The 26,057-nt window shown below is 37.7% G+C and overlaps 1 protein-coding gene across 17 annotated transcripts in view; it reads left to right on the top strand.

Moving 5' to 3' along the window:
• LOC132092199 (afadin-like) overlaps positions 1-26,057 on the top strand; it is a 130,558-nt gene that overhangs the window by 67,922 nt on the left and 36,579 nt on the right. For 5 of the 17 annotated variants that reach the window (XM_059498335.1, XM_059498339.1, XM_059498331.1 and 2 more), the window contains exons 2-18: positions 3,612-3,807; positions 5,089-5,201; positions 6,860-7,014; positions 7,259-7,419; positions 8,690-8,847; positions 9,758-9,851; positions 10,113-10,250; positions 11,776-11,817; positions 12,930-13,024; positions 13,135-13,388; positions 16,766-16,835; positions 16,921-17,024; positions 18,104-18,159; positions 21,448-21,653; positions 24,164-24,184; positions 24,976-25,121; positions 25,502-25,596. In XM_059498335.1, coding sequence (XP_059354318.1) covers positions 3,612-3,807; positions 5,089-5,201; positions 6,860-7,014; positions 7,259-7,419; positions 8,690-8,847; positions 9,758-9,851; positions 10,113-10,250; positions 11,776-11,817; positions 12,930-13,024; positions 13,135-13,388; positions 16,766-16,835; positions 16,921-17,024; positions 18,104-18,159; positions 21,448-21,653; positions 24,164-24,184; positions 24,976-25,121; positions 25,502-25,596 — 2,104 coding nt within the window. The remainder of the gene's footprint in view (positions 1-3,611; positions 3,808-5,088; positions 5,202-6,859; positions 7,015-7,258; positions 7,420-8,689; positions 8,848-9,757; positions 9,852-10,112; positions 10,251-11,775; positions 11,818-12,929; positions 13,025-13,134; positions 13,389-16,765; positions 16,836-16,920; positions 17,025-18,103; positions 18,160-21,447; positions 21,654-24,163; positions 24,185-24,975; positions 25,122-25,501; positions 25,597-26,057) is intronic. The other 12 variants (XM_059498332.1, XM_059498342.1, XM_059498345.1 and 9 more) reach the window with 6 other exon arrangements.

The raw sequence follows: 26,057 nt of genomic DNA, 5'->3' as shown, positions 1-26,057 counted from the left end.
GAATGAAGCCGCTTTTCATTATAGCATATCAAATGTAAATGTAAGTTAGCAACCACGCAGAACATCATATCAACCACATAGCAATGCATATCACAAAATTATTTAGCAAAAATTGTGTCCTGTTGTTAGTAAAAGCTGCTGTCAGGGGAAATGCTTTTAGAATGCTTTGTGTGGTGTGAATTGGGAGGTGGCTGCAGTCCCATGTGTTTTTAGTTATTCTGGGTGTGATCGTCAGGTCGGGTTGCCGAAATTCTACACTGACATGTTTTATTATGCTTTTTCTCCACTTGGAAATAAAGCTATGAGCTCATAAGCTTATCCTTGTCAAACTGTCTGATGATTTGCATGAAGGCTGTAATAACCTGTCGTCGCCCCCTGCTGGTAGGATTTCACCTTTCGTTATGGACGTAGTCATTTCCGTGCAATGTGAATATTTTTTGACGCTGAGACTGAAAGGATCTTTCAATGCATAGTGCATGCTGTTTATCAAATGTGCAATTTCCACCTCTAGAAAACCGATTTCAGCCTTAACCTGGGTTTTTATAGTAAAACTAAAACCATAAAAACTTTTTTTTCATTAGTTAAAATAAAATAATTTTAAAAACAAAGTTACTAAAACATGAACTTAAAATAAAATGGAAAATGGAAAAATAAAAACCTCAAAATACTAATGAATCTATTAAATTATCTGAGTGATACCTCAATAAAACTGTCTTAAAGTGGTGGTTCGGGATTTTTGACATCGGACCTCATTTTTAGGTCAGCCTGGTTGTTTTTCATCAGTGAAGACATTTTTTTTTTAATTATCCAGTCCTTATATTTGGATAGTTGGCCGATGCTAGGCTAGCGCGAGTCAGTGGGTATATGTTAGCCAGCCATTAAAAACCGTTTTACCCACTCCACAGTGCACCAAACGCAAATCAATTATAACACTAGACTATCGATGCAAGTGTCCGTTGAGAGAATAATGTTAGAAATCAAACTTACCTTTCATCTCAATGATCCTAAAGGAACTAGTTTCTCAGCCGCTGCGGAATTTTACTTTGCTCCGGTTAGTAATGCGGCAAAAAGTAAACACAGAACAGAAGCGCACTACAGTCGTTACATCCAGCTAACCGGCTCACTCGGTTGCCTAGGTAATCAATATCACTCCGCTGCTGCTGCCGACAAGGCTTATGATTACAGGGAACAAATTATAACTAATGCAATGTGATGAAAGGTAAGTTTGATTTCTAACATTATTCTATCAACGGACATTTGCATCGATAGTCTAGTGTTATAATTGATTTGCGTTTGGTGCACTGTGGAGCGGGTAAAACGGTTTTTAATGGCTGGCTAACATATACCCATTGATTCGCGCTAGCCTAGCATCGGCTATCTATCCAAATATAAAGACTGGATAATTTAAAAAAAAAAATGTCTCCACTGATGAATAACAACCAGGCTGACTTAAAAATGAGGTCCGATGTCAAAAATCCCGAACCACCCCTTTAAACTGGATGTCACCACCATCGAGGGGAGGGGCCCAGCCTCCCTGAATGGATCATGGATTGTCAATGTTTTTGGGAATATTTCAAATTCCGGTACTTATATTTCTCCAGGTGCTCTGCACATTTTTCCATATGCCGAAAGCGGTGACAGTTGACATATTTATGGTTCTCAGCAGAGGAGCGTGATGATATCAGCCTGGATGGAAAGTTTGACTCTGCTACGGAATTCCTGAAATTCAAATGGATAACAGATAAAAGACAGCATCCCGTCCTGTAACTGATTTATGAGTTCCACCGCACACAGTCCATGGCTTCAGACTGTGCGTTCGTTCCTCTGTACTTATGATGATAAAGCTGGGATGAGTTTTCTCCAGCAGGGTTTAGAGTTCCAAGGTCAAAGGTGGGACGGCGGGGGGCAAACAGTCAGCCTTTTCATCAGCAAACCCTCTAACCGGGCTTCAAAGACATTCTTGTGTGTAGCCGAAGAGTGTGTCCTGTCTTCCTGTGTCTGTGTGCACTAGATAGTTGAACTATATGAAGTCTAGTGCAGTCCAGCATGCTAAACTGATAAAATCTTATTCATGCTCCAAAAAATTGGTGGAAAATTTTGTGATTTTATTTTTATTATTTTTTTTTTTATTGTGATTCACTGAGTGATTTTTATTTTATTTTATTTTATTTTATTTTATTTTACCTAGCAATGGCCCGTAGCTGTGGCAAATTCACTATAAGGGAGTTGATTTTCTTTTTTATTAGGCCTTTTGTTACAGATAGAATCAAACTGCCTGAAGTTGGTATTCACACTAGATCTGACAGGAAATGGCCCTTTGTGTTTTGAGGAAACACACGGTGACTCTCCTGACACTCATTGTTCTGGTTGCCATGGCGTTTGTTCTCTTGATGTTTGAAGTCACACCTCTTGCACACACACACACTCACATTTCAGGAATTAGAATGCCTGTGATTTATATATTTATTATATTCAGAACTGAGCCTTTGTTTCCCTCCACTACAGAGGAGTTTATTTTTTTTCTTGCTCATACAGCTGGCTTCAACACGACATTAAGGCACTTTTTCAATTTTTTTAATTTTTATTTTATCCTTATGCGATTAGGTTGAACAATTGAAAAGATCTAGGAAAAGTTAACGAAATTAATTGGTCAAAATGTAGGAAAGCCCCAAATCCTTCTAAATATTGACTCAGAAGTCCGTCATATAGGAATTAGATGCACAATGACTGCTATTTCATGTCATTTTGACCTCTCTTTCTATTCTGTTATAGGTACATTGGCTTGTATTGCATCATTGTAGTTTAATTATTATAATTAACTACATTTTAAAATTTGACTTCAGCTTGACTGTCGGTCATCTTACTGGCAAAATTGTCCGATCACTTAGAAAAGTTACAGTAAACCTCATTCACCTCATTTGGATTTTGTTTGTTAAAGCACTGCTGAATATAATATTGAAAGCGATCTGTGTTGTCTGTCAGTGTTTTTATAGGAGCCTTATTATGACCCTGAGGATCCAGGTGTCTCATATATCTATGTATGTAAGACAGTGTGGCACACAAGCAGGCGTGTGGTCTGGTGTGTCCGGAAACAGCAGTATATAGAGTGAATGAGTTGTGTATCTGTGGTGTGCTATTACAGCTCACTAAAATTAATATAAAACCACTCTGATGCTCATATTGCTGTGGTATAATCAGACAATATAAGTGAATGCTGATACACCTGCTCCTCTATTATACAGACAGAAACGTTTCTTCAAGCACGTCTTCACAGTTTTCTTAAGGCTGCTGTCCTCGTCCCAGATGCATCTTGTTTGGCCAGCTCAAATATCAGCCTCTGCTGCAGGTTACGAGTTTAATGTTGCCACACACAGCTGCTCTTTTTTTTTTACACACAACAGAGAAGGTAAAGATGTAGCCTCCTGCTAGATTTAATCGCAAACTGCAGATGGGGAAGAGATGAACTTTCACAGCAGATTGAATGTGTATCTTAAATTATGTAGATGCTCTTTAAAAGTGCATAAACTTGTAGGGGAATGTGGAATGAAATGAGAAAATAACGTGGACCAAAATAGCATGCACTTATTGTTATATTCTTTTTCTTCTTTCAGGACTTAGAGTTCCATGGCGTGATGCGCTTTTACTTCCAGGATCGAGTGGCTGGGAACTTCGCCACAAAGTGTATCCGAGTGTCCAGCACGGCCACAACGCAGGATGTGATCGAGACGCTAGCGGAAAAGTTCAGACCGGATATGAGGATGCTGTCTTCTCCCAAATACTCCCTCTATGAGGTCCATGTCAGTGGCGGTGAGTCATAGGAACACAAAAATAATCATAAAATGCAGTTTTGTGACTTTTTACTATTCCTAAATAAATCTGAATTTGTCATAAAACAAACACAGTTCAAAAGTTTGGGTTTGGTAAAAAAAGAAAGAAGTCTGATGTTCACCAAGGATACATGTATTTGATTAAAGTATATATATATATATATATATATATATATATATATATATATATATATATATATATATTATATATTATATAATATTTTTTTTTTTTGAATGGTTGTGTTCATGCATGCATGCTGAGACTTAGCAACACAACTCAGTTTCACATTGTTGCATTTTGGAAAAGTCAAAATGCAGTTTATAATGCAACATCACATGTAGCTGCATACTTTCTAGAGTTTGTTTGTGGCCTTAATATTTTAGTTTAAACCTTCTGCAAATTTTCAGTGGACAAAAATATATCTAGTTTGTAAAATATCCATAAATAAAACAAAACTGACATATTGGTTCTTATGAAGCACGAGCAGAACAAATTTCTTTGTGTCTGTCTTTGAATAAATATTACATTGAATTGAGTTCACCCAAAATTTCTGCATTAATTACTCAGTCTCATGTCGTTCCAAACTTGTAAGACCTTCATTCATCTTCAGGACACAAATTAAGATTTTTTTTTTTAATGAAATCAGTGAGCTAAACTAAAACGTTTTATAGCCCAGAAAGGTAGTAAGAACATCGATAAAATAGTCCATGTGACATCAGTGGTTCAACCGTGATGTCATGAAGCTACGAGAAAAATTTTTGTACGCTAGAAAAAGAAAAAAAAAATGACTTCATTCAACAGTTTCTCCTCTTCCGTGTTGTGTTCAGTACCACGACACATGCGTGCGCATTCCTCTTCTTGTAAACAAGGCACAGCACAAAAATTATTCTCTTATCTTCGTAACATTACAGTTGAACCACTGATGTCACATGGACTATTTTATCGATGTCCTCCTTACTACCTTTCTGGGCTATAAAACATTGCTGTCTATGTAGGATCAGAAAGCTCTCGGATTTCATCAAATATCTTATCAATATCTTAATTTGAGTTCTGAAGATGAACGAAGTTGAGTAATTAATGACAATTTTCATGTTTGAATGAACTATTCCTTTAAATGCTGTAATATAGAAAATAATGTTTTTTTTTTCTGGTGCTTTTGTTTCATCCATTAGGACTGTAGTTTTATTTTCGTTTCATGTACTTTGATTAAATTCTCTAGAGAGGTGATTGTCTGACTGGCATACTCTTTCTCTGTGACAGAAGAGAGGAAACTGGACTTGGATGAGAAACCACTGGTCGTACAGCTGAACTGGAACAAAGACGACAGAGAGGGCCGCTTCGTTCTCAAGAACGAAAACGACATTATTCCCAAGGTGAGAAAAGCTGACCAAGACAAGACCAAAAGTTAGAAAACAAAACCAACTTGTTTCACAGAGCTTGATTCTGTGGTTTGTCTGGCTTGAATGCAGGAGCTATAGTTTTACGATGATTCACCAAGGATGTCTGTGTTTGTTCCCATTGAGCTTTCTGCTCTTAGTTATGATGGAACAGCTTTTTTAGTCCCCTGCTGTTCAGACAGCCCCTGAAACCATCTTCTCCCATTCCACGTCAGTTAAAAACCCTCTCAGGACACTAACACGGGCATCAGCAGAAACTTCATTTCCTCACCTAAGTGAAGCAGATCAAATGTTTTTTTACTCTTTTATACTCCGTCTGCATCTCTCTCCTCCACTTCAGTGGCTCTTAGTGTTTTGTGCAGCAAGGCTCCCCAAAGAGACATAAAATCAGAGCTAGGAGTATCTGAGTCTTCAGGAATGTGTGTTTGGGTGTCTGGGCGGAAGATCCCAACAATTTTCTGCATTTTAGGCTATTTACACACACAGTTCAATTATTCGGCCCGTACCAAAGTTTGATTCCTCCCTTTGAACCGCAATATGTTTCAGTCAACAATGTAAGTACTAATGGCAGCTGTTTAACACTATAACTGGGTATCATCTCAGGATAAGATGCCAGCATCACTGTTTTAATCGTGTTTTTGTCACCTTAGATTTGCCACACAACTTCACACACAGAACAGCACTTGCATTTGTCTGCTGCAGATACAGTACATTGCAAGAGGTGTGAAGAATGAAAGCTGTAATTTTTTTGTGTATAAGCAACGGATAATGCATTTTGAATGCATTTCACCTTATTTTAATGTTAGGCATGCAGCCATTTGTAACATGAATGTATAAGGCATAAGGCTGGTATTATTCACTTCCAGTAATTTCAGCTGTACAAAAATGGTCCGTTATGCTGCGTATTATTAGAAAATGCTGTGTAACACATACTTTTACTGTTTACTGCAATTTATTCTTCTAGTCATTTAACTAATGATGCAGAAGTCTCACACATTCACAGAAAATAGCTTACTTCTACGTTGCAAAAAAAAAAGAAAGAAAGTGGAATTCATGTCCATAATTTAGGATGGATTGCTTTTATATCATTTCTGAACTAAAAAACGTTCTAAAAATCTGCTGTTTAGTCGCTCTCCACTTAACCATTTGATGATTTGGAGTTGAAGTGATGTTGTGACATCTGTCTGGTGCTCTCTTATAGAGTAACTTGTTAAGCATGCTTGAATTTGAACTCTGCAATCCTTGCTTTGGCTCAAACCATTCACTCATATTGCAATGCTTTGAAATCTCCCTGTAAATTGTTTGAGTGTTTCCTATGATGTATTGCAAAATCACAACGGTGTCAAGACCTGAAATCAATAGAAACACATTGTTCCACTTAATTTAACCTTAACCTTTCACCCCTTGAATGTATAATAGTTAATAATGCAATGAATTCTTCAAAAATAATTTAAATAAATATTAATAAAAAACGTAGGAAGCTTAAAAACATTGTTAAATAGACATAAAAAGAGATGCTAAGAATTTTCTGAATTAACTTACATTTTCTGAATCATAACCTACTCTACTTGATATCCCACTGCAATTTTTCTCAACATCTTTCTCTTTATTTTTCCTCTTGATCTCTCCACCAGAAAACACTGACAAATGGCCCTGAGAAAGAGAAGGAGGGGGTTATCCAGAACTTCAAAAGAACACTGTCAAAGAAGGAGAAGAAGAAGGAGAAGAAGAAGGAGGCGTTTTCCAGAATTCCAGATGGAGACGATCACACACTGAACCGCGAGGATGGGTGAGGAGTATCAACTGATTCGCCTTGTATCGTAGACATGCACATACAGGCAATAGTCGATTAAAAGGGTTTTTAGTAAGAAACCATATAAGAGCATCTTTAAAACTAAATCCATTCACCTGTTTGATTGCTCTTGTCCTAATCATTTGTGAAAGGACATTTAGCATTTTTCTTTCTGTGCTACAGTAGGAAGGCTTAATTGACTGACTTTTTCTATTACTCCTGTTTTCCCTCTTCCTGATAGAGAGAACTCTAGGTTGGCTGCTGAGGTATATAAAGACATGCCAGAGACTAGTTTCACACGGACCATTTCAAACCCAGAGGTGGTGATGAAGAGGAGACGGCAGCAGAAGCTGGAGAAGAGGATGCAAGAATTTCGCAGTGGAGACGGTCGACCGGACTCAGGTTTGAAAAACGCTACTAGGTCAACATAATCTACACTGACATACAACTGCCCCTATTTACATATCAACTAGGTAATTATTCAGCAGAAAGCCTTGTTATCCATTTCACATGCAAAGAGCCTAGCCAATCATGACAGAGCGCTTTGCATATTAAAGTCTCACGACCATATATGGAAACTAAGCTACAAAAGTAGTTCATTCATACAGACATGAGCATATAAACATTTAGTGTTGGTGCATTATAAGAATTGAATTTATGGTCATTGAGCTTTTCTGGAAGATTAATAGACTCATTTTATTGCTGTATATTTATATCTAGACACTGTTTGGTCCAAAAAATGGCTTTGCGTCATGTAAAATATCAGCAGTTTGTCTCCATGGGACAGTCTAAATATATAATAAGAGCACTAAATCAGAGCCCTGGCATCTCCACTGCACTTGTTGTAACCTCTTGCCAATGAACCACCTACTTTCAAGTGGGAAACAATCCCAGATCGCAACATAAAACTTTATTTTGTAGCTCTGTTCACACTGACACCTAAAATAGCCTTTCTGTCCTGGACACACACAGATATTTAGATTTCCTAGGCTTATGTTATCAGGATAATAATGTATGTCTGCTGCTGAGGGTTTAGACCAGAGGCAAATCCTTAACGTGACATGCATAGAAAGGCTCCCAGTTACTCATCACTTTCACCCCATCTGACAAGAGTTAGGCAGTGTGTGAACTGGTTAAAGAGGCTTAGTAGTGAACGCAGCTGGGCTTAGATCCCAGTGTTGGGAATGTTGGAGTTCTCACTCTGTGTGTGTGCTTCCATACTAATAAAATCCTTTAACCTACATTAGACACAACCGAAATCCAGAACATAAGATAGTGTTTTAAGTGTTGCTAATGCTGTTACCCTAAACCATCATTGACACTGATGCAAGGGTTTTGAAATGCCAAGAATTGGCCAATTAAACGGCCTTGCCATTATATTAGCCTGCCGTTAGACTTTGGATCTGACACAAGGTAGACAGTTAAGGAGTCTATGGGCATGATTATAAACCAATTCCGTTAATCTCAGAAAGCCAGGTATTTGCTGATTGATTGGCCTCTCTGCTGTACTAATCTGCACTATAAATTCTTAATTTTCTTGTATTATCAGACAATTCTGATCATCTCCAAAAGCCAGGTATCATCTGATTAACTGACCTCGCCGATATATTGGTCTGCCACTAAGCTGCACTATTAGTTTTAAATTATCTTTGACACAATCTCTCTCTTTTAGGAGGGACTCTGAGGATCTACGCTGATAGTCTGAAGCCGAACATTCCTTACAAGACCATCCTGCTCTCAACTACTGATATGGCTGACTTTGCTGTGGCCGAGGCTCTGGAGAAATATGGTCTGGAGAAGGAAAATCCCAGAGACTACTGCATTGCTCAGGTGAATTTTAATGCAGTGTTAGCTTTCTAATGCTTTCAGAGAGTTGTACTTCTCTAAAATTTGAAGGTGAAATAAATGTAATCTTTAACAAATCTCAAAATGTGTATTAATTTTTATTGTTATAATGAAGCTTAAATTCTTCAAATTTCCAATTTAAAATAATCACATGAATCACTGATCTTCCAATTCTGCGGAAATCTGTGAAGGTTTCTTCATAATTTTGTGCCTTCACATGCCATGTGGGTCTAATGTAAAGTTATTAAGCTGATTGAACATCCGTGTCATGTCCGGCTCTCTTTATGGACCCCTCCTCCTCCTCCTGTGAACAAATCCATCATATTTCATCAGGGCACTGTACGATTTGTCTTCCAGATTAAAGCCAGCAGCTGATATCTGCTTCAGTTCAGCTGAGAGTAATTGAATTGTGTTGTAAGGTGCCATGCCTGCACATGTCTAGCACTGCACAGAGTGAAAGATGGAGATATACTTGGGGATGAAGAGGAAGTGTAAAGGAGGAAGGCAGGAAGTGCTTGAAGTGGCAAGTCTAATCTCTGCTTTCAGCGAATGAGAAACATTGCTGATACAAAAGTGTCAACCTTGGCCTGTCCGCGCTGTTGATCACCAGATCTTCTCAGCCAATCACACTGAGAGTTTTTGTGTGGCATCGTAATATCCTCTCCCATCACTCTGGCCAATTTTAATCACATACACAGCTTGTCCAAAAAGCTGCTGTTAAATTGTGTCAGGGAGTGTGTATCTGTCACTAAAACAGGTGTCTAATGCCTGCCTGGAGTACGCACTGTGAAATATTAGCATGCTTCGCCAAAGAAGTCAAACTTTATTAGTTCTTTAAATTGGAATTATTATTTTTTTGACTCTGAAAGTGTGTACATGTTTGCTTTTTCTGCAGGTGATTCATGCAAATGATAAACCAGTGAATGAGACTATACTAGATGACACAGATTGCCCTCTGCAGATCCTCAGAGACTGGACAAGCGATACAGGTCAGCCACATATGCCATTTCTTAGGCTTATTTTTGGACAAATTTTTAAAAGTTTAGTTTATTTAATGTTTTTAAAAGTTTCTCTGCACTTAAAGGCTGCATTTATTTGATCAAAATACATTGAAAACCCATCCAATACTTCTTTCTTTTACATGCTACATGCTTAAAACATTTAAATGAGTTTAATACAAAAGACTCTCATTTACACCATCTTATACTGCCCCCTGTTGACATTAATGGGCTATTATGTCAATTTTACAGAGGCCTTAGTATTCCAGCTGAAAAAGCGTCCTCCAGACTATGCTCCAAGGAAAGGACGTAAACCCGACAACAGGATGAGGCCGCCTCATGGATCCATTCCTCCCGAGAAACTGCCCTACCTGGTTGAACTGAGCCCAGGTGACACACACAAACATACACTTTGACAGCAAATCCTCTCACCAGGAAATGCAGAGCAGAAACAGATGCCTTTGTGAGTCATTGAATGCTAGCAGAGCTGTTTCTGGATCAGTCATGTTGATCCAAGCCTGCTCTAGTTTTTCAACTGCACTGATGTGACAGCTGTGTAGAGCAGCCCACTGATTGCCCACTGACATTCACGCATGAGTAGAGCTATGGCCAACAAATGAGTTCACTGTCTGGACCTCTGTAGAGTCAGCTAGTGAGACCCCTTAAAATATACCTTAGTTTCAGTCGAGTTGTTTTTTTAAGAGTTGAAAATTCACATAATTTAGATCTGACCCTCACTAACGCTGTCTCACAGTCTAACTGTTGCTTGCATACTGTTCCTCCCTCACTAAAGCACACAACTAACCCTTTCACTGCGTTTATAACCAACGCTTTTTAACTGAGAGTTAGGAGCAGAAACTCTCCTGTGTCTATATTGGAGGCAATCAGTGCCGCATTGCGAAGACAAAAACCTTAAGGCTGTCTACAATGAAAGCATTAAAGCTTAAAGGGATAGTTCACCCAAAAATGAAAATTATGTCATTAATGACGCACCCTCATGTCGTTCCAAACCCGTGAGACCTCCGTTCATCTTCGGAACACAGTTTAAGATATTTTAGATTTAGTCTGAGAGCTCTCAGTCCCTCCATTGAAACTGTGTGAACGGTCTACTGTCCATGTCCAGAAAGGTAAGAAAAACATCATCAAAGTAGTCCATGTGACATCAGAGGATCAGTTAGAATTTATTGAAGCATCGAAAATACAATTTGGTACAAAAATAAAAAAAATATGACTTTATTCAGCATTGTCTTCTCTTCCGGGTCTGTTGTTGAGTGCGTTCAATGCAGTGTAGTGATGTCCGGTTCGCGAATGAATCATTCGATGTAACCGGATCTTCTTATTCCGTTTTAAACGGTTCGCGTCACAAATTACTTATGCTGTTAACTTTTTTAATGTGGCTGACACTCCCTCTGAGTTAAAACAAACCAATATCCCGGAATAATTAATGTACTCAAACAGTACACTGTCTGAACTGCTGTGAAGAGAGAACTGAAGATGAACACCGAGCCGAGCCAGATAACGAACGAAAGATTGACTCGTTCTCATATCATTTAATATGCATGTTTGCTATATTATTATTTATATACTCAGTTAACATTTTTAAAAATTATCTAATTTAATATTATTTAATATTGCATCATGTTTTTATATATATATATATATATAGATTTTCTGGGCCTTGAAAATTGTGATTTGATTGACATGCTCACGCACCTCTGGAGTATGTGTCAGCTAACAGACTGACCACTTGCTTATGGCGCTTTTTTCTCTTTCTTGCTGCGTTTGGTACTCTTTGGATTTTCCTCTCTCTGTATCTCTCTCTCGCTCTCGCTTTCTCTCTCTCTCTCTGGCGTGTGTCGGTGTGTGTCCCACCGTTCTGTCTGCTCCTGGCTCCTGTGCATGCGTCCCGTCCTAGGGCGAGGGAGTCACTATGCCTACTACTACCGTCATCATGAAGGTAACACAAATCTGCCTGCACCTCCCACCCTCCCCCAGATCAACCTCTCTCTCTCACAAACACTCTGAAAGAGAAGATATAAAACACTTCTGCAAAATTAAAAGATCAACTTTTTTGTGCCCTACAAGTAACGGTGCAGTTATGTGGTTAAAATTTTTGCACTAGAGTGGATGGATGAGGTGTTTTTCTAGTAAAGCCTTTAGTTTTATAGCACATTGTTTCTTCTATTGGTACAAAGTTCCCAGCGTTGCCAATTCAGGCTCTTACGTAATTGCTAAATATCTTAGACTGTTATTTACAGTGTATTCATGGTAAGAGATCCTTGTCTAAAAGTCAACATGACATTAAAATTGGCTCTATTTACTTTTTCTAATACATGTTCCTGGTCTAACTCTGCATGATTCATCAGTGCATGTTATTCAAAAGAAAAAAGTCTTTGTATTTTTAATTAAAATTAAATTAATTTTAAATTAAATTAAAATTAAAAAGGCTGTGTCAAGCTATTGTCAATTGAACAAAATACATTTACCAAATTATATACAAAAGTGGCTCTAACACCATTATTATGAGGATGTTATGACATAAATTCATGTTTTAAGCCTTATTTCCTTCTTTTACTTTTTGTGCTTTGTATTTTCCTTACAACTCCTATGCCAATCAACTTACTCATTTAAGAATTAAAATACGAAAACCTAACTATCCCATCAACATTTATTACCAGTTTACATTTACATTTATTATTAGTTTGTTGTTTCTCAGCAAAGTTCCAAGGATTCTGAGGAATTTCCCTTTTTTTTATATTAGAAAAGTCTTTGATTTTGCACAGTATTCAAGGAACGTACTTGACGACTATTATTAAGGTTATGTCAAGAGGGTTGACTGGTCAGTTAATGACCAACTAGTTGATTAGTGAGGTCAGTATTTATATACAGCTCCATTCAAATATTGAGGGTGAGTAATATTTTTTTAAATGTTTTTGAAAGAAGTCACATGGCCTTAAGCACAGAAGTGACACTAATGGTTTGTGCAAGCATGCACAATGTATTGAGTGTGAGTAAAATGCAGAAAAAACTCAAATGTGTGTGTCTCAATGCTCTCTGGCTGCTCTGCAGATGGGTCAGACTCCAGGGATAAACCCAAACTTTACCGACTACAGCTCAGCGTCACTGAGGTTGGATCTGACCGGAGTGAAGATGGAAACATTCAGGTAAGGAAAACGCTTAAATGACCATTTCTGTGCAGCAGTGTAGAACAACGAAAGGTGAAGACATTTAAAAGCTCATCCAAACACATGCCTGATTTTTTTGTGCACCTCAGCTGTATGGGCCTGGGATTCTGCCTCATCACTGTGACCTGATGCATGCGGACGGGCTGGTGACTGTGACCCCTGTCAGTTTGGATGCTGAGACATTCGTGGATGGACAGCGGATCTCTGACACTACGGTTCTGCACAGCGGTGTGACGCTCCAGTTCGGAGCCACTCACGTCTTCAAATTCGTAGACCCCAGCTATGACCACAGCATGTCCAAGAGAGACCCAGGGCCCATGATGAAGGGCAGACACAAATCAGGGTGAGACATGTTTTCTTTAAGAGCAGCCACATAGAACTGAAAAGAATCACATTGAGTGTGTCCAGAAAGATTTGAACTAATTCAATTGTCAGTAGCCGTCTACTGATCCTTTGTTGACCAGCTGTGGCAGTGCAGCACAATGAACCATCTGTTGTACTGTGTAACATTAGATGCAGTAATGGGGAAGCTTTGAAACTATAGCTTGCCAAGCGAAGTCATTAGCTGTACTTAAAGCTACTAACAAAAAGTAGCTAACTACAATTGAAGATATTTTTTGTATATTTTTTGAGGAAATCTTTACTGTCACTTTTAAGAAATTTAATGTGTCTTTGCAACACTTTAGTTTAGGGACCAATTCTCATTATTAACTAGTTGCTTATTAGCATGCATGTTACTAGAATATTGGCTGTATTTATAAAGCACACATTAATGCCTTATGTTGCATGACCATATTTTAGATCTCTTTATATCCTACCCCATACCTAAACTTAAAAACTACCTAATTATTAAGCAGCAGCAAATTGTGAGTTTGGGGCAAAAGTTTTAGTTAAGTTAGTTGATAGTCAGAATTGGTCTTTAATCTAAAGTGTGACCTAAATGTTTTAATTTTAAAAGTAAAAAAAAAAAGAACTCACCCCAAACTTTTGAACTGTACTGTAAAAACATAAACAGCTGCTTTAACTAAAACTAAAACGATTGTTTTAACAAAATGTGATGAAATGTTGGTGAAGATAGAAGTCCAAAAGCTATAGTAACAAAAACAGACAATTTAATTCTAAGAGTTATAGTGAAGCTGGAAAGTGGCCATGAAAAGCTAACGTTTAATAACATAAGTTGATGTAAAAATGCTTCAAAAGTGGACAAATATGGCACAGTTGCTCATGAGATGTTCTGTACTCGTGGAGCCATTAGATGGCAGTCTTTTGATAGTCTTTAGTGTCTCACTTTATGGTGTCTGTAAATGTAACTGCTGTCTCTGAACAATCAGCACGAATTGTGTTATGGGATGCTCTGCTGCCATGGCAACAGGGGTTCCACAGGTTTAGCAAACTGATTTTCTCTGCAGTGAACCGTCCTGTCAGATTTCTAGTATTAAATGCAGCCTTTACTGTGAGAACTGTTGGAAAAGAGGCTGGAAGAGTGACAGGGAGTGGGTGAGTGAAAGGTTATGTCGGCCACAGGCGCAGAGAGACTCTATAATCTGATCAGCGTGGGCTGGAGAGGGGTGTGCCCCGTGTCATTTCAGAGAGAAACACTGTGTTTGAGACAGGGCGGAGTGTAGTGACGCTCCCCCCAACACACAATCTTTGCCGTACTCCACTGTTAAACATACCAGACAGGAGCAAGAGGAGCAAGAGGAGTGTAGAGCTGTCCTGGTGAGTTCATCCACATTTTACACGTGTTTCATGGAGCCTAAACACTAGGCTTAAGTAATCAGGTGACATGAAGATTTGTCGTTTTGTTTGTTACCAATAAACTTTGATTTAGCTTGCTAATTATTATTATTTTTTTAACAGTATTATGTTTATCTAATCATAAAATGTGAATTAAAACATTTGTTCTTTTAACTCTTAAATATATGGAGGTGTTCTGAAACTTTCTTTATTTTTGATTCATTCTGTATTTGTGGTTAGTTGACACTGACTTCTCATACTTGTATCTTAAAATGTAATTCACTATATGATATTTTATATATTAAGTTACATATGTTTTGAGGAAACGGTGGTAAAAAAAAAAAATTTCAGGATTTTTTGACTAATAGAAAGTTTAAAAGAACAGAATATATTTGAAATATTAATATTTTGTTAATCTGTTAAGAACTTAAGTACATCCATTTTATTATTTTTTTTTATAATATAATATGGATTCGTAACAATTTATCATGTTGGTGGGGAAAAACATTAGCATAGCCTCAGGATATGAAAAAAAGAGGCACTTCATTGATAGCGTTTATTTTAAGGTGTTGAATAGTCAACTTTAATTGCATAACACAATTTTTTCTCAGCCCTCTTCATTAGTAATAGTTTATTTGTAGATTATGACTCTCTGTTAGAACATATGAGCTTTCCCCCATGTAGCTTCATTATAAAGCTCTTCCAGAGTTTTCATGTATTGGCTTTGAGTTTTTTTAATGCAACTTTGAGATTTTAGTTTGAGCTTTTATCTCATCGGCATGCATGTGAATGTGCAGTAATTAAATCTGCGTTCATTTCAGGCCATTTGTCTATGATGTCTAGGTTCAATTAGGTTCCTTTCCTGCATTAATTTTGATGTGAAAGCATTTCATCTCTTAGCAGACATGTTTGTGGCGGTAAGCAGAATCTGTAATCTGATGTCCTGATGTTCTGCTGGATTACAGCACTGCTCATTGCAGGACATGGAAGCTTGCTGATGGCAAGGATCAGACAAGGGCTCAATCCTTGTAATATCTCATTTTCCTCATTTGTGTTATGTGGAAACATGTAGGCTAGACATCATGTGTAGTCACACTGCAGATAAATAATATTAAATGTTCTGTATACACTACCTTTAAAAAAAGGTTCTTGGGAAGACGTTTGAAGTTAGGAAATTAAGTTGTTTATGTCATTTGTCACATTAATAAAACCCATTAAAGGCTGTTTTTTGTGGCTCAATAAATCAGAAGAATACATTTTATAATATTATTTGTACTGTTTGGAGTTACATAACGTGAAGCTGTTTTTGCACTGATGCCAGGATTAATTTGTTATTGGTATAATCATATCTTTTGGTTTATGGCCTGTACTTTTCATTTTTAAAGTATTTAATTCACTGGATAATCCAAAATGGACATTACCACATGTTTTTTTTTAGTATGTAAACAGTTTCTAGCTGGAAATGTAATGAATTTCATGGAAATGTTTGGATGTACTGCCCACTCCACAAGCTGCAGTATAGATGATACCTGGATATATTATGTCTCATCTGAATACAAAGAGCTGGAAACAGCTGTTGGACAGCTGTTGGACAGCTGTTGAACACTGTAGCGGTTTGCTGCCTTCTAATCTTGTCATTTACGGTAATTTTTCCATTGGTATAATTTTGTTCAAACACTGCGGGTGTATCTTTAGGCTGTGGGGTTCTACTCATTCATTTAGGCTGGTAAGAATGTCTGTGTGTTGCTGATTTTCTTCAGAGCTCATAGACACACACACTAGTATCCGGGTGTTTGTGAGGCTGTGGGCCACTGTTTTTGTTTGACTTACCATTCAGCTCAGGTTTTATGTAGTTGTGTGTTTTAGAGTGTATGCAGTTTGTTATGTTTGTTTGTTTGACCACAAGCATTGTTTACTTCCATGTCATCTGCTAAAATGATTAAACCCCCCCCCCCCCCCCCCCTATCTTTTTGTGTTTCTCAGAAGTGTCCCAGAAACGACCTTTGACCTTCACGGGGACGTTCATAGTGGCTCTGCTCTCCCTACAAGCAAGGTGCAACATTGGCCTGCTTCTTATGGATCTTTGTGCATGTGTTCGTGTGTTGTGACGGATCTCTTATGGGATTTGGTGGTTTCAGAGCTCAGGGAAGCTGGAGATGGAACGTTCAGGAAACAGTGAAAGAGGCCTGGTGAAGCCCATGATTAGGGGAGAACAACAGGACTTTAACAAACATGACGGAAGGTAAGGACTTAACTGACTCTTGTGTGCCCTTTTTTTTTAAGGCAAGCCAAATTTGGAAAAAATGAAAACATATTTGTCTGTAAAATGTTAAATTCTGACATTCACATGGTGTTATTTGAGTCTATTAATCATTTAAAATATTTAATAGGGATGCACCATATATATCGGCCGATGTTTAATATGCATCTCATCAGTAAAGCCGGTTATCTAATCAGCAGTAAATTCCATCAGTTGTGTGATTTCACATAGATGGTTCATTATCAGCTTGGATTTGCGCAAGCTGATATTTCAGGCTAATTTGTTCATTATTTTAGTTAAAATAAGACTAGGACTGTCAGATTAAAAGATTTTACCTCATTAAATTTTTACAACACAAATAATAATAATAATAATAACAACAATAAATGATTACTATTATTATTATTATTAAAAAATGAATTGAAAACATTAAAATAAAATGTATTTTTAATACATTGTAATTTTTTTATAAAAATAATAAAATCAAATATTAATACTTTATTATAACTTTAAAGTAAGTGATCCTAGCTTCATTTTTCATTATTCATTATTATTATTATTATCTTTTTATTTATTATATTTTATTTGCATGGCTTTGATGTGATGTTGAAAATGCATAATTCAGAATTCTGTGGATTTTGCTCTGCAGTTAAGTGTAGAAAATGTAAGAACAAGTGATTTAGTAAATGACACAGAGCAATGCCCTGTTAGTTACATTTTCAGTTTAGTAACGGCAGGTTTAGTGCACATCAGCTATCAGTCAGCGAGGGTCTCTATGGAGTCCGTGCCGGGTATAGGTCTCTATTTCTAACCTAACCCTTTTCCTCTGTCTGAACCTGAGACACCTGAGCCCGCCGCTCACCTGGCTTCAGTCTTGTCATCAATTATCCAGTAGAGATGAGAACACACATTCAAGCACGCACAGCACAGTTTGGCATCTGGGACAGGATGTTGTACGGCAGGCCAGGAGTGGGATCTCTGGAGCGGTGGGCGTCTGTAGACAGCGGTGTCAATCTGTCCTATCTTAACTGGTTGATCGAGCATCAATTCTTTCCCTGCAGGTCCCAGGACGGCCCAGAGCTCACTCTGCCAGCCACCATCGAGTTCAGGGAAAACTGTGAGTACCACGTTCATGTGCAAAGCAAAACCAGTCGATTTGTGCTTGTTTAATTTCCCCGATCTGATCTTAACTGGGTCATGTGTTTTGTCTGGTGTGGTGGGTTTTAACTTGCTGTTAAGTTTACATGTTTTGGCATTGGCTGGGTGTTGCAGACACAACATAGTGTTTCCACTTGACCTGGTTGATGGTGGCATGCATTTTCTTTCATTGGCTGTGTCAATTATAAAGCAAAACAGTCAGCTAATTATAGAAATCACCAATGGTTAGCTGCCTCGGATCAATAGATGGAAAGTATTGATCACTGCTAGAAAACCTTTTTCATCATAAAGTCAGTTCAAAATAAATTAATCTAAATTCATTCTCTTCGACTCATTCCGTCCATTCTTAAGTTAGAATATATAATGTGTAGACCAGTGGTCTCCAACATGGTGCCCACGGGCACCTGGTAGCCCGCGTGGAGTCTCTGAGTCGCCCGCCGAGCACGTTCTATAAATAGCCTGAATTGTAATCTTTCATTTTTTTTTTTTATGATAATGACATAAAATGAGAAAATAACTATTGGTGACATTTCATATACCATTAAAACATAATAAAATAATTCAATAATTTAAAATATTTAGAATCTGCACGTCTCTCTATCTCTCTCTTTCTGCGTCTCGTGCGCACCTCTCTCTCTCTCTCGCTCTTCGTCTCGCGCGCGCGCATCTCTCTCTCTCTCTCTCTCGCTCGCTCTGCGTCTCGTGCGCGCACCTCTCTTGTTCTCTCTGCGTATCGCGCTGCAGAGGAGCAGCGTTTTAATTTAGTTAAACACAGATATTATGTTGCTTTCTAATTTTACATGCAAGTATGTAAAGTATATCATTCAGTCACTATTTCATATTTATGCCGTTGTTCTTTCTCCCTTTCCCCCCATGATTTTGTCTATATCGCGAATATAAGACGACCCCCCACTTTTTAGGACAAAAAAGCCTATTTTTAGGACAAAAAAACTTGTCTTATATTCGGGTATATACGGTAATTATATATTCAATAGTCATATTTAACAATATTACAGTTTGTTGTTGTATTTTTCAAAACTTGAAACTGTGTGTGTGTGTGTGTGTGTGTGTGTGTGTGTGTGTGTGTGTGTGTGTGTGTGTGTCTATATCAAACAAGTAGCCCTCAAGACTATTTTATCCCTTCAGGGAGCCCTCACTCACAAAAAGGTTGGAGACCCCTGGTTTTAGACTATATAATTGTCCCACCATGCCACTAGGTGGCAGGAGTGAGTATTATGCCAGAAACCAGAGAAGGAATTCTGTGCAGTTGCATGGTTGGATTGGACCTAAAAACAAAAACGACATAGGGCCGCTGACACAACACAACCCTAAGTGGAAAATCACCCACTATATATTTCATTTGCATTTGTACGTTTTGGTTAACATATTAGCTAAAAAAAAAGCTCACGAAAACTGGTTATGTGTAATGGTTATATGTTGTGTCTTGTCATGTTATGTGTTGTGTATTACGATATGTGTGACATGTTATGTGTCATGTTGTGTGTTATGTTATTGTTATCTGTTGTTTAGTTTCAGGTTTTTTAATTTGATATGTACGGTGGCCCAGTAGTGCACAACACAATGAAATCTCCACAACACAACAAAATTGCCACAGCACAATGGAAACAAGCCACAACACAACGGAATTAGTACAACACAATCAAATGATTTAATGCTGTATCTAATGATCTAACGAAATAAAATTTTTTATATCCAATATATTTTCTCAAATCCTTAAATTTTCTTACATTTTCAGCCTTTTTGACATATAGGTGTTTTACACTGATTACGCTCATCAGTGTCTGGTTGGCCAACACATGTTGGGTAACAGAGCAGTGGCGTAGTGAGGAAACATAAAAGTAGCATTTTGATTTAAGTCTGCCTTTTGCTGGTCTCTCTCTTCTCTTTTTTCTCCAGCACATATCAGACCAGAAAGGCATTTACTTTCAATGTAGAAAATATTCCAAAAGTGGAAATAAATACTGTGTAAAACGAGTGTTTAATAATGAAGTATATTGGGGTTAGGGGTATAGGTTTATGAAGGGCTTTGTTGTCCCAATAGCGAAAGAAGCGAAATAGCGAAAGAAATTTAATAATTTACACTCTGCATTACTTTTGCATTCTTTTAATGTACAATAACACTGAGGTCCAAACATCTACCATTGTTTACACTATATCCTATAAATAATATCTAAGGACTATTTACACTTACTGCAAAAAAATAAATTAAAAAAACTAACGTGCAAGCTTTATATAGTGGTAATGGACTATCCAAACTTTAATTTTGAACATTTTACTCGACCAATACCAGACCAATGTTTTATGGACTCTTGAACTTGCACATATTATTACTGTGGAAATCATTTCATAACGCTGTTTCATGTGGCCAAGTAAACAATGCTTTAAAATGAAAATTTGGGCTTCTTAATCATCTAAACATTTAAAAATGTAAACATTTAAAGAGCTTACTGCACCAAGATTATGACACTTTAAATTCGCATTGCCATATAAATGACTTGGCTAATGGTTAAAAAAAAATTATGTGATATATATGATATATAATGATATATATATATATATATATATATATATATATATATATATTACTACAGTAAAATGCCTGAAATTATAATTTCGTTAGACCATTACCTCCTTAGTCCTTAGTTTTAATGCATCCCTTATAGTGGCCAAGAAAGGGAGCGGGATCATTTTGTGTTGCGACAATTTCATTATGTTGTGACTTGTTTCCGTTGTGGATGTTTTGTTATGCTGTGGCTTGTTTCTGTTGTGTTGTGCTATTGTTGTGCTGCGGTGGTATTGTTGTGTTGTTGCTTGTTTCCCTTGTATTGTTCTAATTTCATTGTATTGTGCGAATTTCATTGTGCTGCAGTGATTTCATTGTGTTGTGCTCTACTGGGCCACCGTAGATATAGCTGAGAAGTGTATAAAAGCAAGACCCACACAACATGTTTTTGCAAACAACATGCTCTTTGCAAAATGAATTCTGTTATAATTAAGCTATTATATTACAGTTGTTGTTTCCACATGCTTTTTACTGTCAGTTATACTGCAGGGTGATCAGTAGTATGGAATTTACAGCACAGCTGACAAAACAAAATGTATATGTGTAACTGTCATTTAAATGAATGTGCATGCTAAAACCTAGCTCTCTTCTGGTACATTAAAGCTTGGTCCATCCCAATTAAATCTCTCTCTGCTTCCTCTATCCTATGATTTCTCCCCATAGCCGAGGATGCTTTCCTGTCTGCCATCATTAACTACACCAACAGCTCAACGGTGCACTTCAAGCTGTCTCCCACCTACGTGCTGTACATGACCTGCCGCTATGTCATGTCCAGTCAGCACCGGCCTGACATCAGCCCCTCTGAGCGAACACACAAGGTCATCGGCATTGTCAACAAGATGGTGAGCATGATGGAAGGAGTTATCCAGGTGGGTGTTGACAATTTTTACTAGAATTATCTCTTATTTCTGATGATAATTATTAATATTTAGCATTTTTTGACAATGCAAGTTGTGTGTAACTTTGTTATATTATAACTAGACTTGTCGCTGTAGCTCTGATGTATAGATTTGTCTGTGGAGTTACATTATACATGGTTTTGTAGTTGTAGTGTTGAAGCTTGTTTCACTCTGCTTTCATCGATTCAGGTCATTGCCTCAGCAAACAGTGCTTACACTACTGCACTCGTGTTTGTTTCTATATGAATGTCTGTGCGTGTGTTTGTGTCTCTGTGCCTTGTTTAACCTGAACCATACACCATATTTTCCTAGCTGCGCTTAGTTCATCGACTTCTGGCAGTCACCAAGTGGCCATACTGAGATGTATCACTAGAAAAAGAAATAAAAAAAGCTTCTTGATGTTTCTAGTACATTACAGTTTAAAAATGTGGGGTTGTTAGTCTCTTATTCTCACCAGGGCTGCATTTATTTGATCAAAGAAACTGTAAAAAGAGTAATATTGTGAAATAATATTATAATTTAAAATAACTATAAAAAAACTTGATTATATTTTAAAATGTGATTTATTCCTGTGATGGCAAAACTGAATTTTCAGTAGCCTCCAGTCTTCAGAAATCCTTTTAGAAATCCGTTTGAAATGAAACTTTTCTCATTATTATCAGTTTTGAAAGCTGTTGTGCTGCACATATTTTTGTGTAAGCCATGCGATACATTTTTTCAAGATTATTTAATGAATAGAAAGTTTAAAAACTTTTGTAACATTGTATAATATCTTTACAGTCTATTTTAAGCAGTTTAATGCATCTTTGCTGAATAACAGTATTGATTTCCTTGAGAGAGAGTCTTACTGACCCCAAACTTTTGCACAGTGGTGTAAATATCATAAACGAGACTAGATTATCAATGCATGAATCGTGATGACAAGTTATGACTGTTTTCCCTGCATTGTTCTTTACTGTATCGTTGTATAGGGACAGATACTAATTCTACAGAACAGTGAAATTGTTTACAGTAACGTCAACGAGTTGTCGTTGCTCATTTAATTTAAGAGTAAAACTTTTCTCAACTGTGTCTAGTCACTGCACACGGCCTCATTGGATCGCCATCGTTCACTTTCATCATTTGGTCACCACAAATAACTGTGAACGCCTCTCCACAGTTCAGAAATGAGGTCCACATGCTCTGTTTATTTATGTTCTTATTTGGTCAGCGCCTGCAGGTTTTGAGTGGCCCACCCAGGTGTTCAAACTGTATATCTCATAGACTAACAGAAATGTTCAAATGCAAATAGTTATTTAATAAATCATCCATTTCCTGACTCCCTGTTACACACCGTTCAATGGAGTTCAGTATCTAAAATGAGAAAATGAGACTGTCGTTTATATGAATGGATACAGACTCTTAAAAATAAAACCACGTTAGTGTAATAATACATTTAAATGTTGATTTTCTTTTTCTGGATTTTTGGGGAAATCCAAACTCTTAAGCCTCGCATGTTTAAGGGCCTAAACTTCGAAAAAGAGAAACACAATTTCAGAAAGAGAGCAGGAATTCATCTTTTAAGGCTTGGTAGCAAAGCTGTACTCCATTTTTAAATTAGTAAGACATTAGAATATTCTTAATTTGGATGTGTATTTGTTTTTTGTGTTTATCTGAAGTAACTTTTTATCTGCACAGATCAAAATATTTAGTAGGTTTGTCATTAGTCAAACCCTGATTGTTAACATCAGGTTTAAAACCACAGTTTTCTCATATAAGCATTAAAAGGGCATGGATGAAAGAATGATCTACTCCTTAAAACAAAAATAACCATCATTTGCTTCTTGTTCTTGCTAGTCATTATTGTTATAGAGCTTTTTATCAGACAGTTATTTTTTCACCTTTCATGGTTTCACTAGCACAATTACTCTACTGTTCAAAAGATTTTTTTAAAATTGTTTTTGAAAGAAGTGTTTTATGATGAACAAGTCTGCATTTATTTGATCAAAAATACAGTAAAGCAGTCATATTACAATTTAACAGAACTGCTTTATATTTTAATATATTTTATTATCATAATGTGTTACTGTGATGCAAAGCTACATTTTCAGCATCATTACTCCAGTCTTCAGTTTCACATGATCGTTTAGAAATCATTCTAGTATACTGATTTACTGCTCAAGAAGCATTTCTTATTAGTAAAAAAAAAGAGAGCATTTATCTTGTGGCCTGTAAATATCATCCTTGGTGTCACAGAAAAGCAGCTGTATCTTTAAACCGCACCATTAATTATAAAATCACTCTGGTTGACCCGGACGTCCCGTATGGCAGTCAGTGCAGGATGATGTTGTGACCTGTCTCGTGTGAGCGTGAATGTCTGTGTTTACATGCCTGTGAATTCTGTCCATGCCATGGCTGTTGTTGACAGTCTCTCTCTCTGTCCTGTTGGTTGTCTGTCCACCCCCCCTCCCCTTCTTCCCCCACACTTACTATCTCTACAGGAGATTGCTGAAGGTGATCAGGTAGGAGTTCGCACTGCGAGGGAGGCATCTCATTTTTCCTGTTTCTCTCTCTCTCTCTGTTCTATCTGTCAGCTTGGCTCTGTCTTCCATGCCTCTTTTATTCCCCATAACAGAAAGCAAACAACCCAAGCCAACTAAGTAATCCCTCCTCTTACAGCTGGACACAATTGTTCATATAACCCCTCATTACGACTCAACATGGAACATGTGATACTAAAAAACAAACTCTGATTGTGGCAACATTTTAATAGCACCATCTTCCATTTTTGACCTCTGCTTACTGCACTTCAGTGTGGATGAGAGACTACCCCATGTTCTTTCGCTTTGTTTGGAAACTTTTAATTTCCTTTTCATTTGACTTCATGTCTGTGGTTAACGTCATTGTTCTTATGGATGCGTCCTGTGGCCAGTATAACGTATTCGGGAGGGGCGGGGCAGGGGGTTGCTGTCGTCGTCATGTGGGATAGATGTGTGCAGGTATACACAGAGGTCCGTTTATTTCCGGACCGTGTGTATCCCCTCTCTGTGTTGCAGGGATGTGGGATCCAGAGCAACCAGTCACCGCAGCTTCCCAGTCAGTCATGCCTAGCTTGAGCTAACTGTAACACGTGAATGATTTCACCTCTGTCTGGACGCGGTGACTGGTTGTTGGAGGCCGGGAAGGTCGGACAGAGGCACATGTCTATCCCGGGAGTGCTACTCAGTGCTTCTCATGGCTGTAACTCTTTTCTTTTTTGTTTGTACGTAAGATTGTTTTACTTGAGCTGTGTGTAACGGCCTATGCATTACAGAAACAGAAGAACATTGCCGGGGCTCTGGCCTTCTGGATGGCTAATGCCTCAGAGCTACTGAACTTCATCAAACAGGACAAGGATCTGAGTCGCATCACGCTAGATGCACAGGATGTTCTCGCTCACCTGGTTCAGATGGCTTTTAAGTGAGTTTTTGAACGTGCATGCATATTTACACTTAAAAACATTTGCCATGTTTCAAAACCTAGTGAGCTGCCATCCTGTACAGCATATTTCAATGTATATTTATGATTGTAAGGAATGTTCTGGGTCTGACTTGTATTGGCTGAGCTGTAGTTTAGGTGTATGAGAGACTGTTACAGTCCTGGGGCCGGTTTTCAGCAAAAACAATGCGGTTTGAGAGCCTCTGTTTCCTTTAAGCACTGGAATGACCAGCTGAAACAACTGTGCTTTTGTGCGGTTTCTGAAGCGGCCAGGTCTCAGATTTATTGTGGGATTCTACAGGACGTTCCTTTAAGCTTTTGATTGTGGATATATGGACACCAAGTGATGTGTGTTCCTGCAGGTACCTGGTGCACTGCTTGCAGTCAGATCTGAATAACTACATGCCAGCTTTCCTGGAAGATCCCGATGAACAGAACCCACAGAGGCCCAAGATAGGTGAGCAGAGACCCAGTCTCATGTTTTTTGATGCAAGTCACCTTCATTTATATAGAGCTTTATACAAAACAGAGCATCTTTAGAGGAATAAACAGAAAAATAACTGACTCATTGATGCAAGCTTCTTCAAATATGAGACTAATTCAAATTCTGCTGTGTAAAGCAGATCTAAAAAGACAATAGTGTCATTATTCAGTTCAGTATTGGTTCAGATCAGTTCAATAACTGTGTAAAATTCATCAACAGTTGCAGTTTTTGATTGGTAGATTTTAATCTGTTTAAAAAACAGAAATCCGAATTACAATTGAAATAGTTATATGGGACCACCTAGTGGTGGTTTTAAAACACAACAGCAGAAATGTTCTACACAATGCAGCGATTTCTTTCAGTTTCTTTAAAGGAACTTGCAACATCTTAATTTCTTTGTTGTCTTGGTCATTTGTAGAATGTTAATTTGTCAA

This window comes from Carassius carassius, chromosome 18 (genome assembly GCF_963082965.1).
Source record: "Carassius carassius chromosome 18, fCarCar2.1, whole genome shotgun sequence".
NCBI lineage: Eukaryota > Metazoa > Chordata > Actinopteri > Cypriniformes > Cyprinidae > Carassius > Carassius carassius.
The sequence above is the reverse complement of the archived record's forward strand: the minus strand, read 5'-3'. Positions and strand labels throughout refer to the sequence as shown.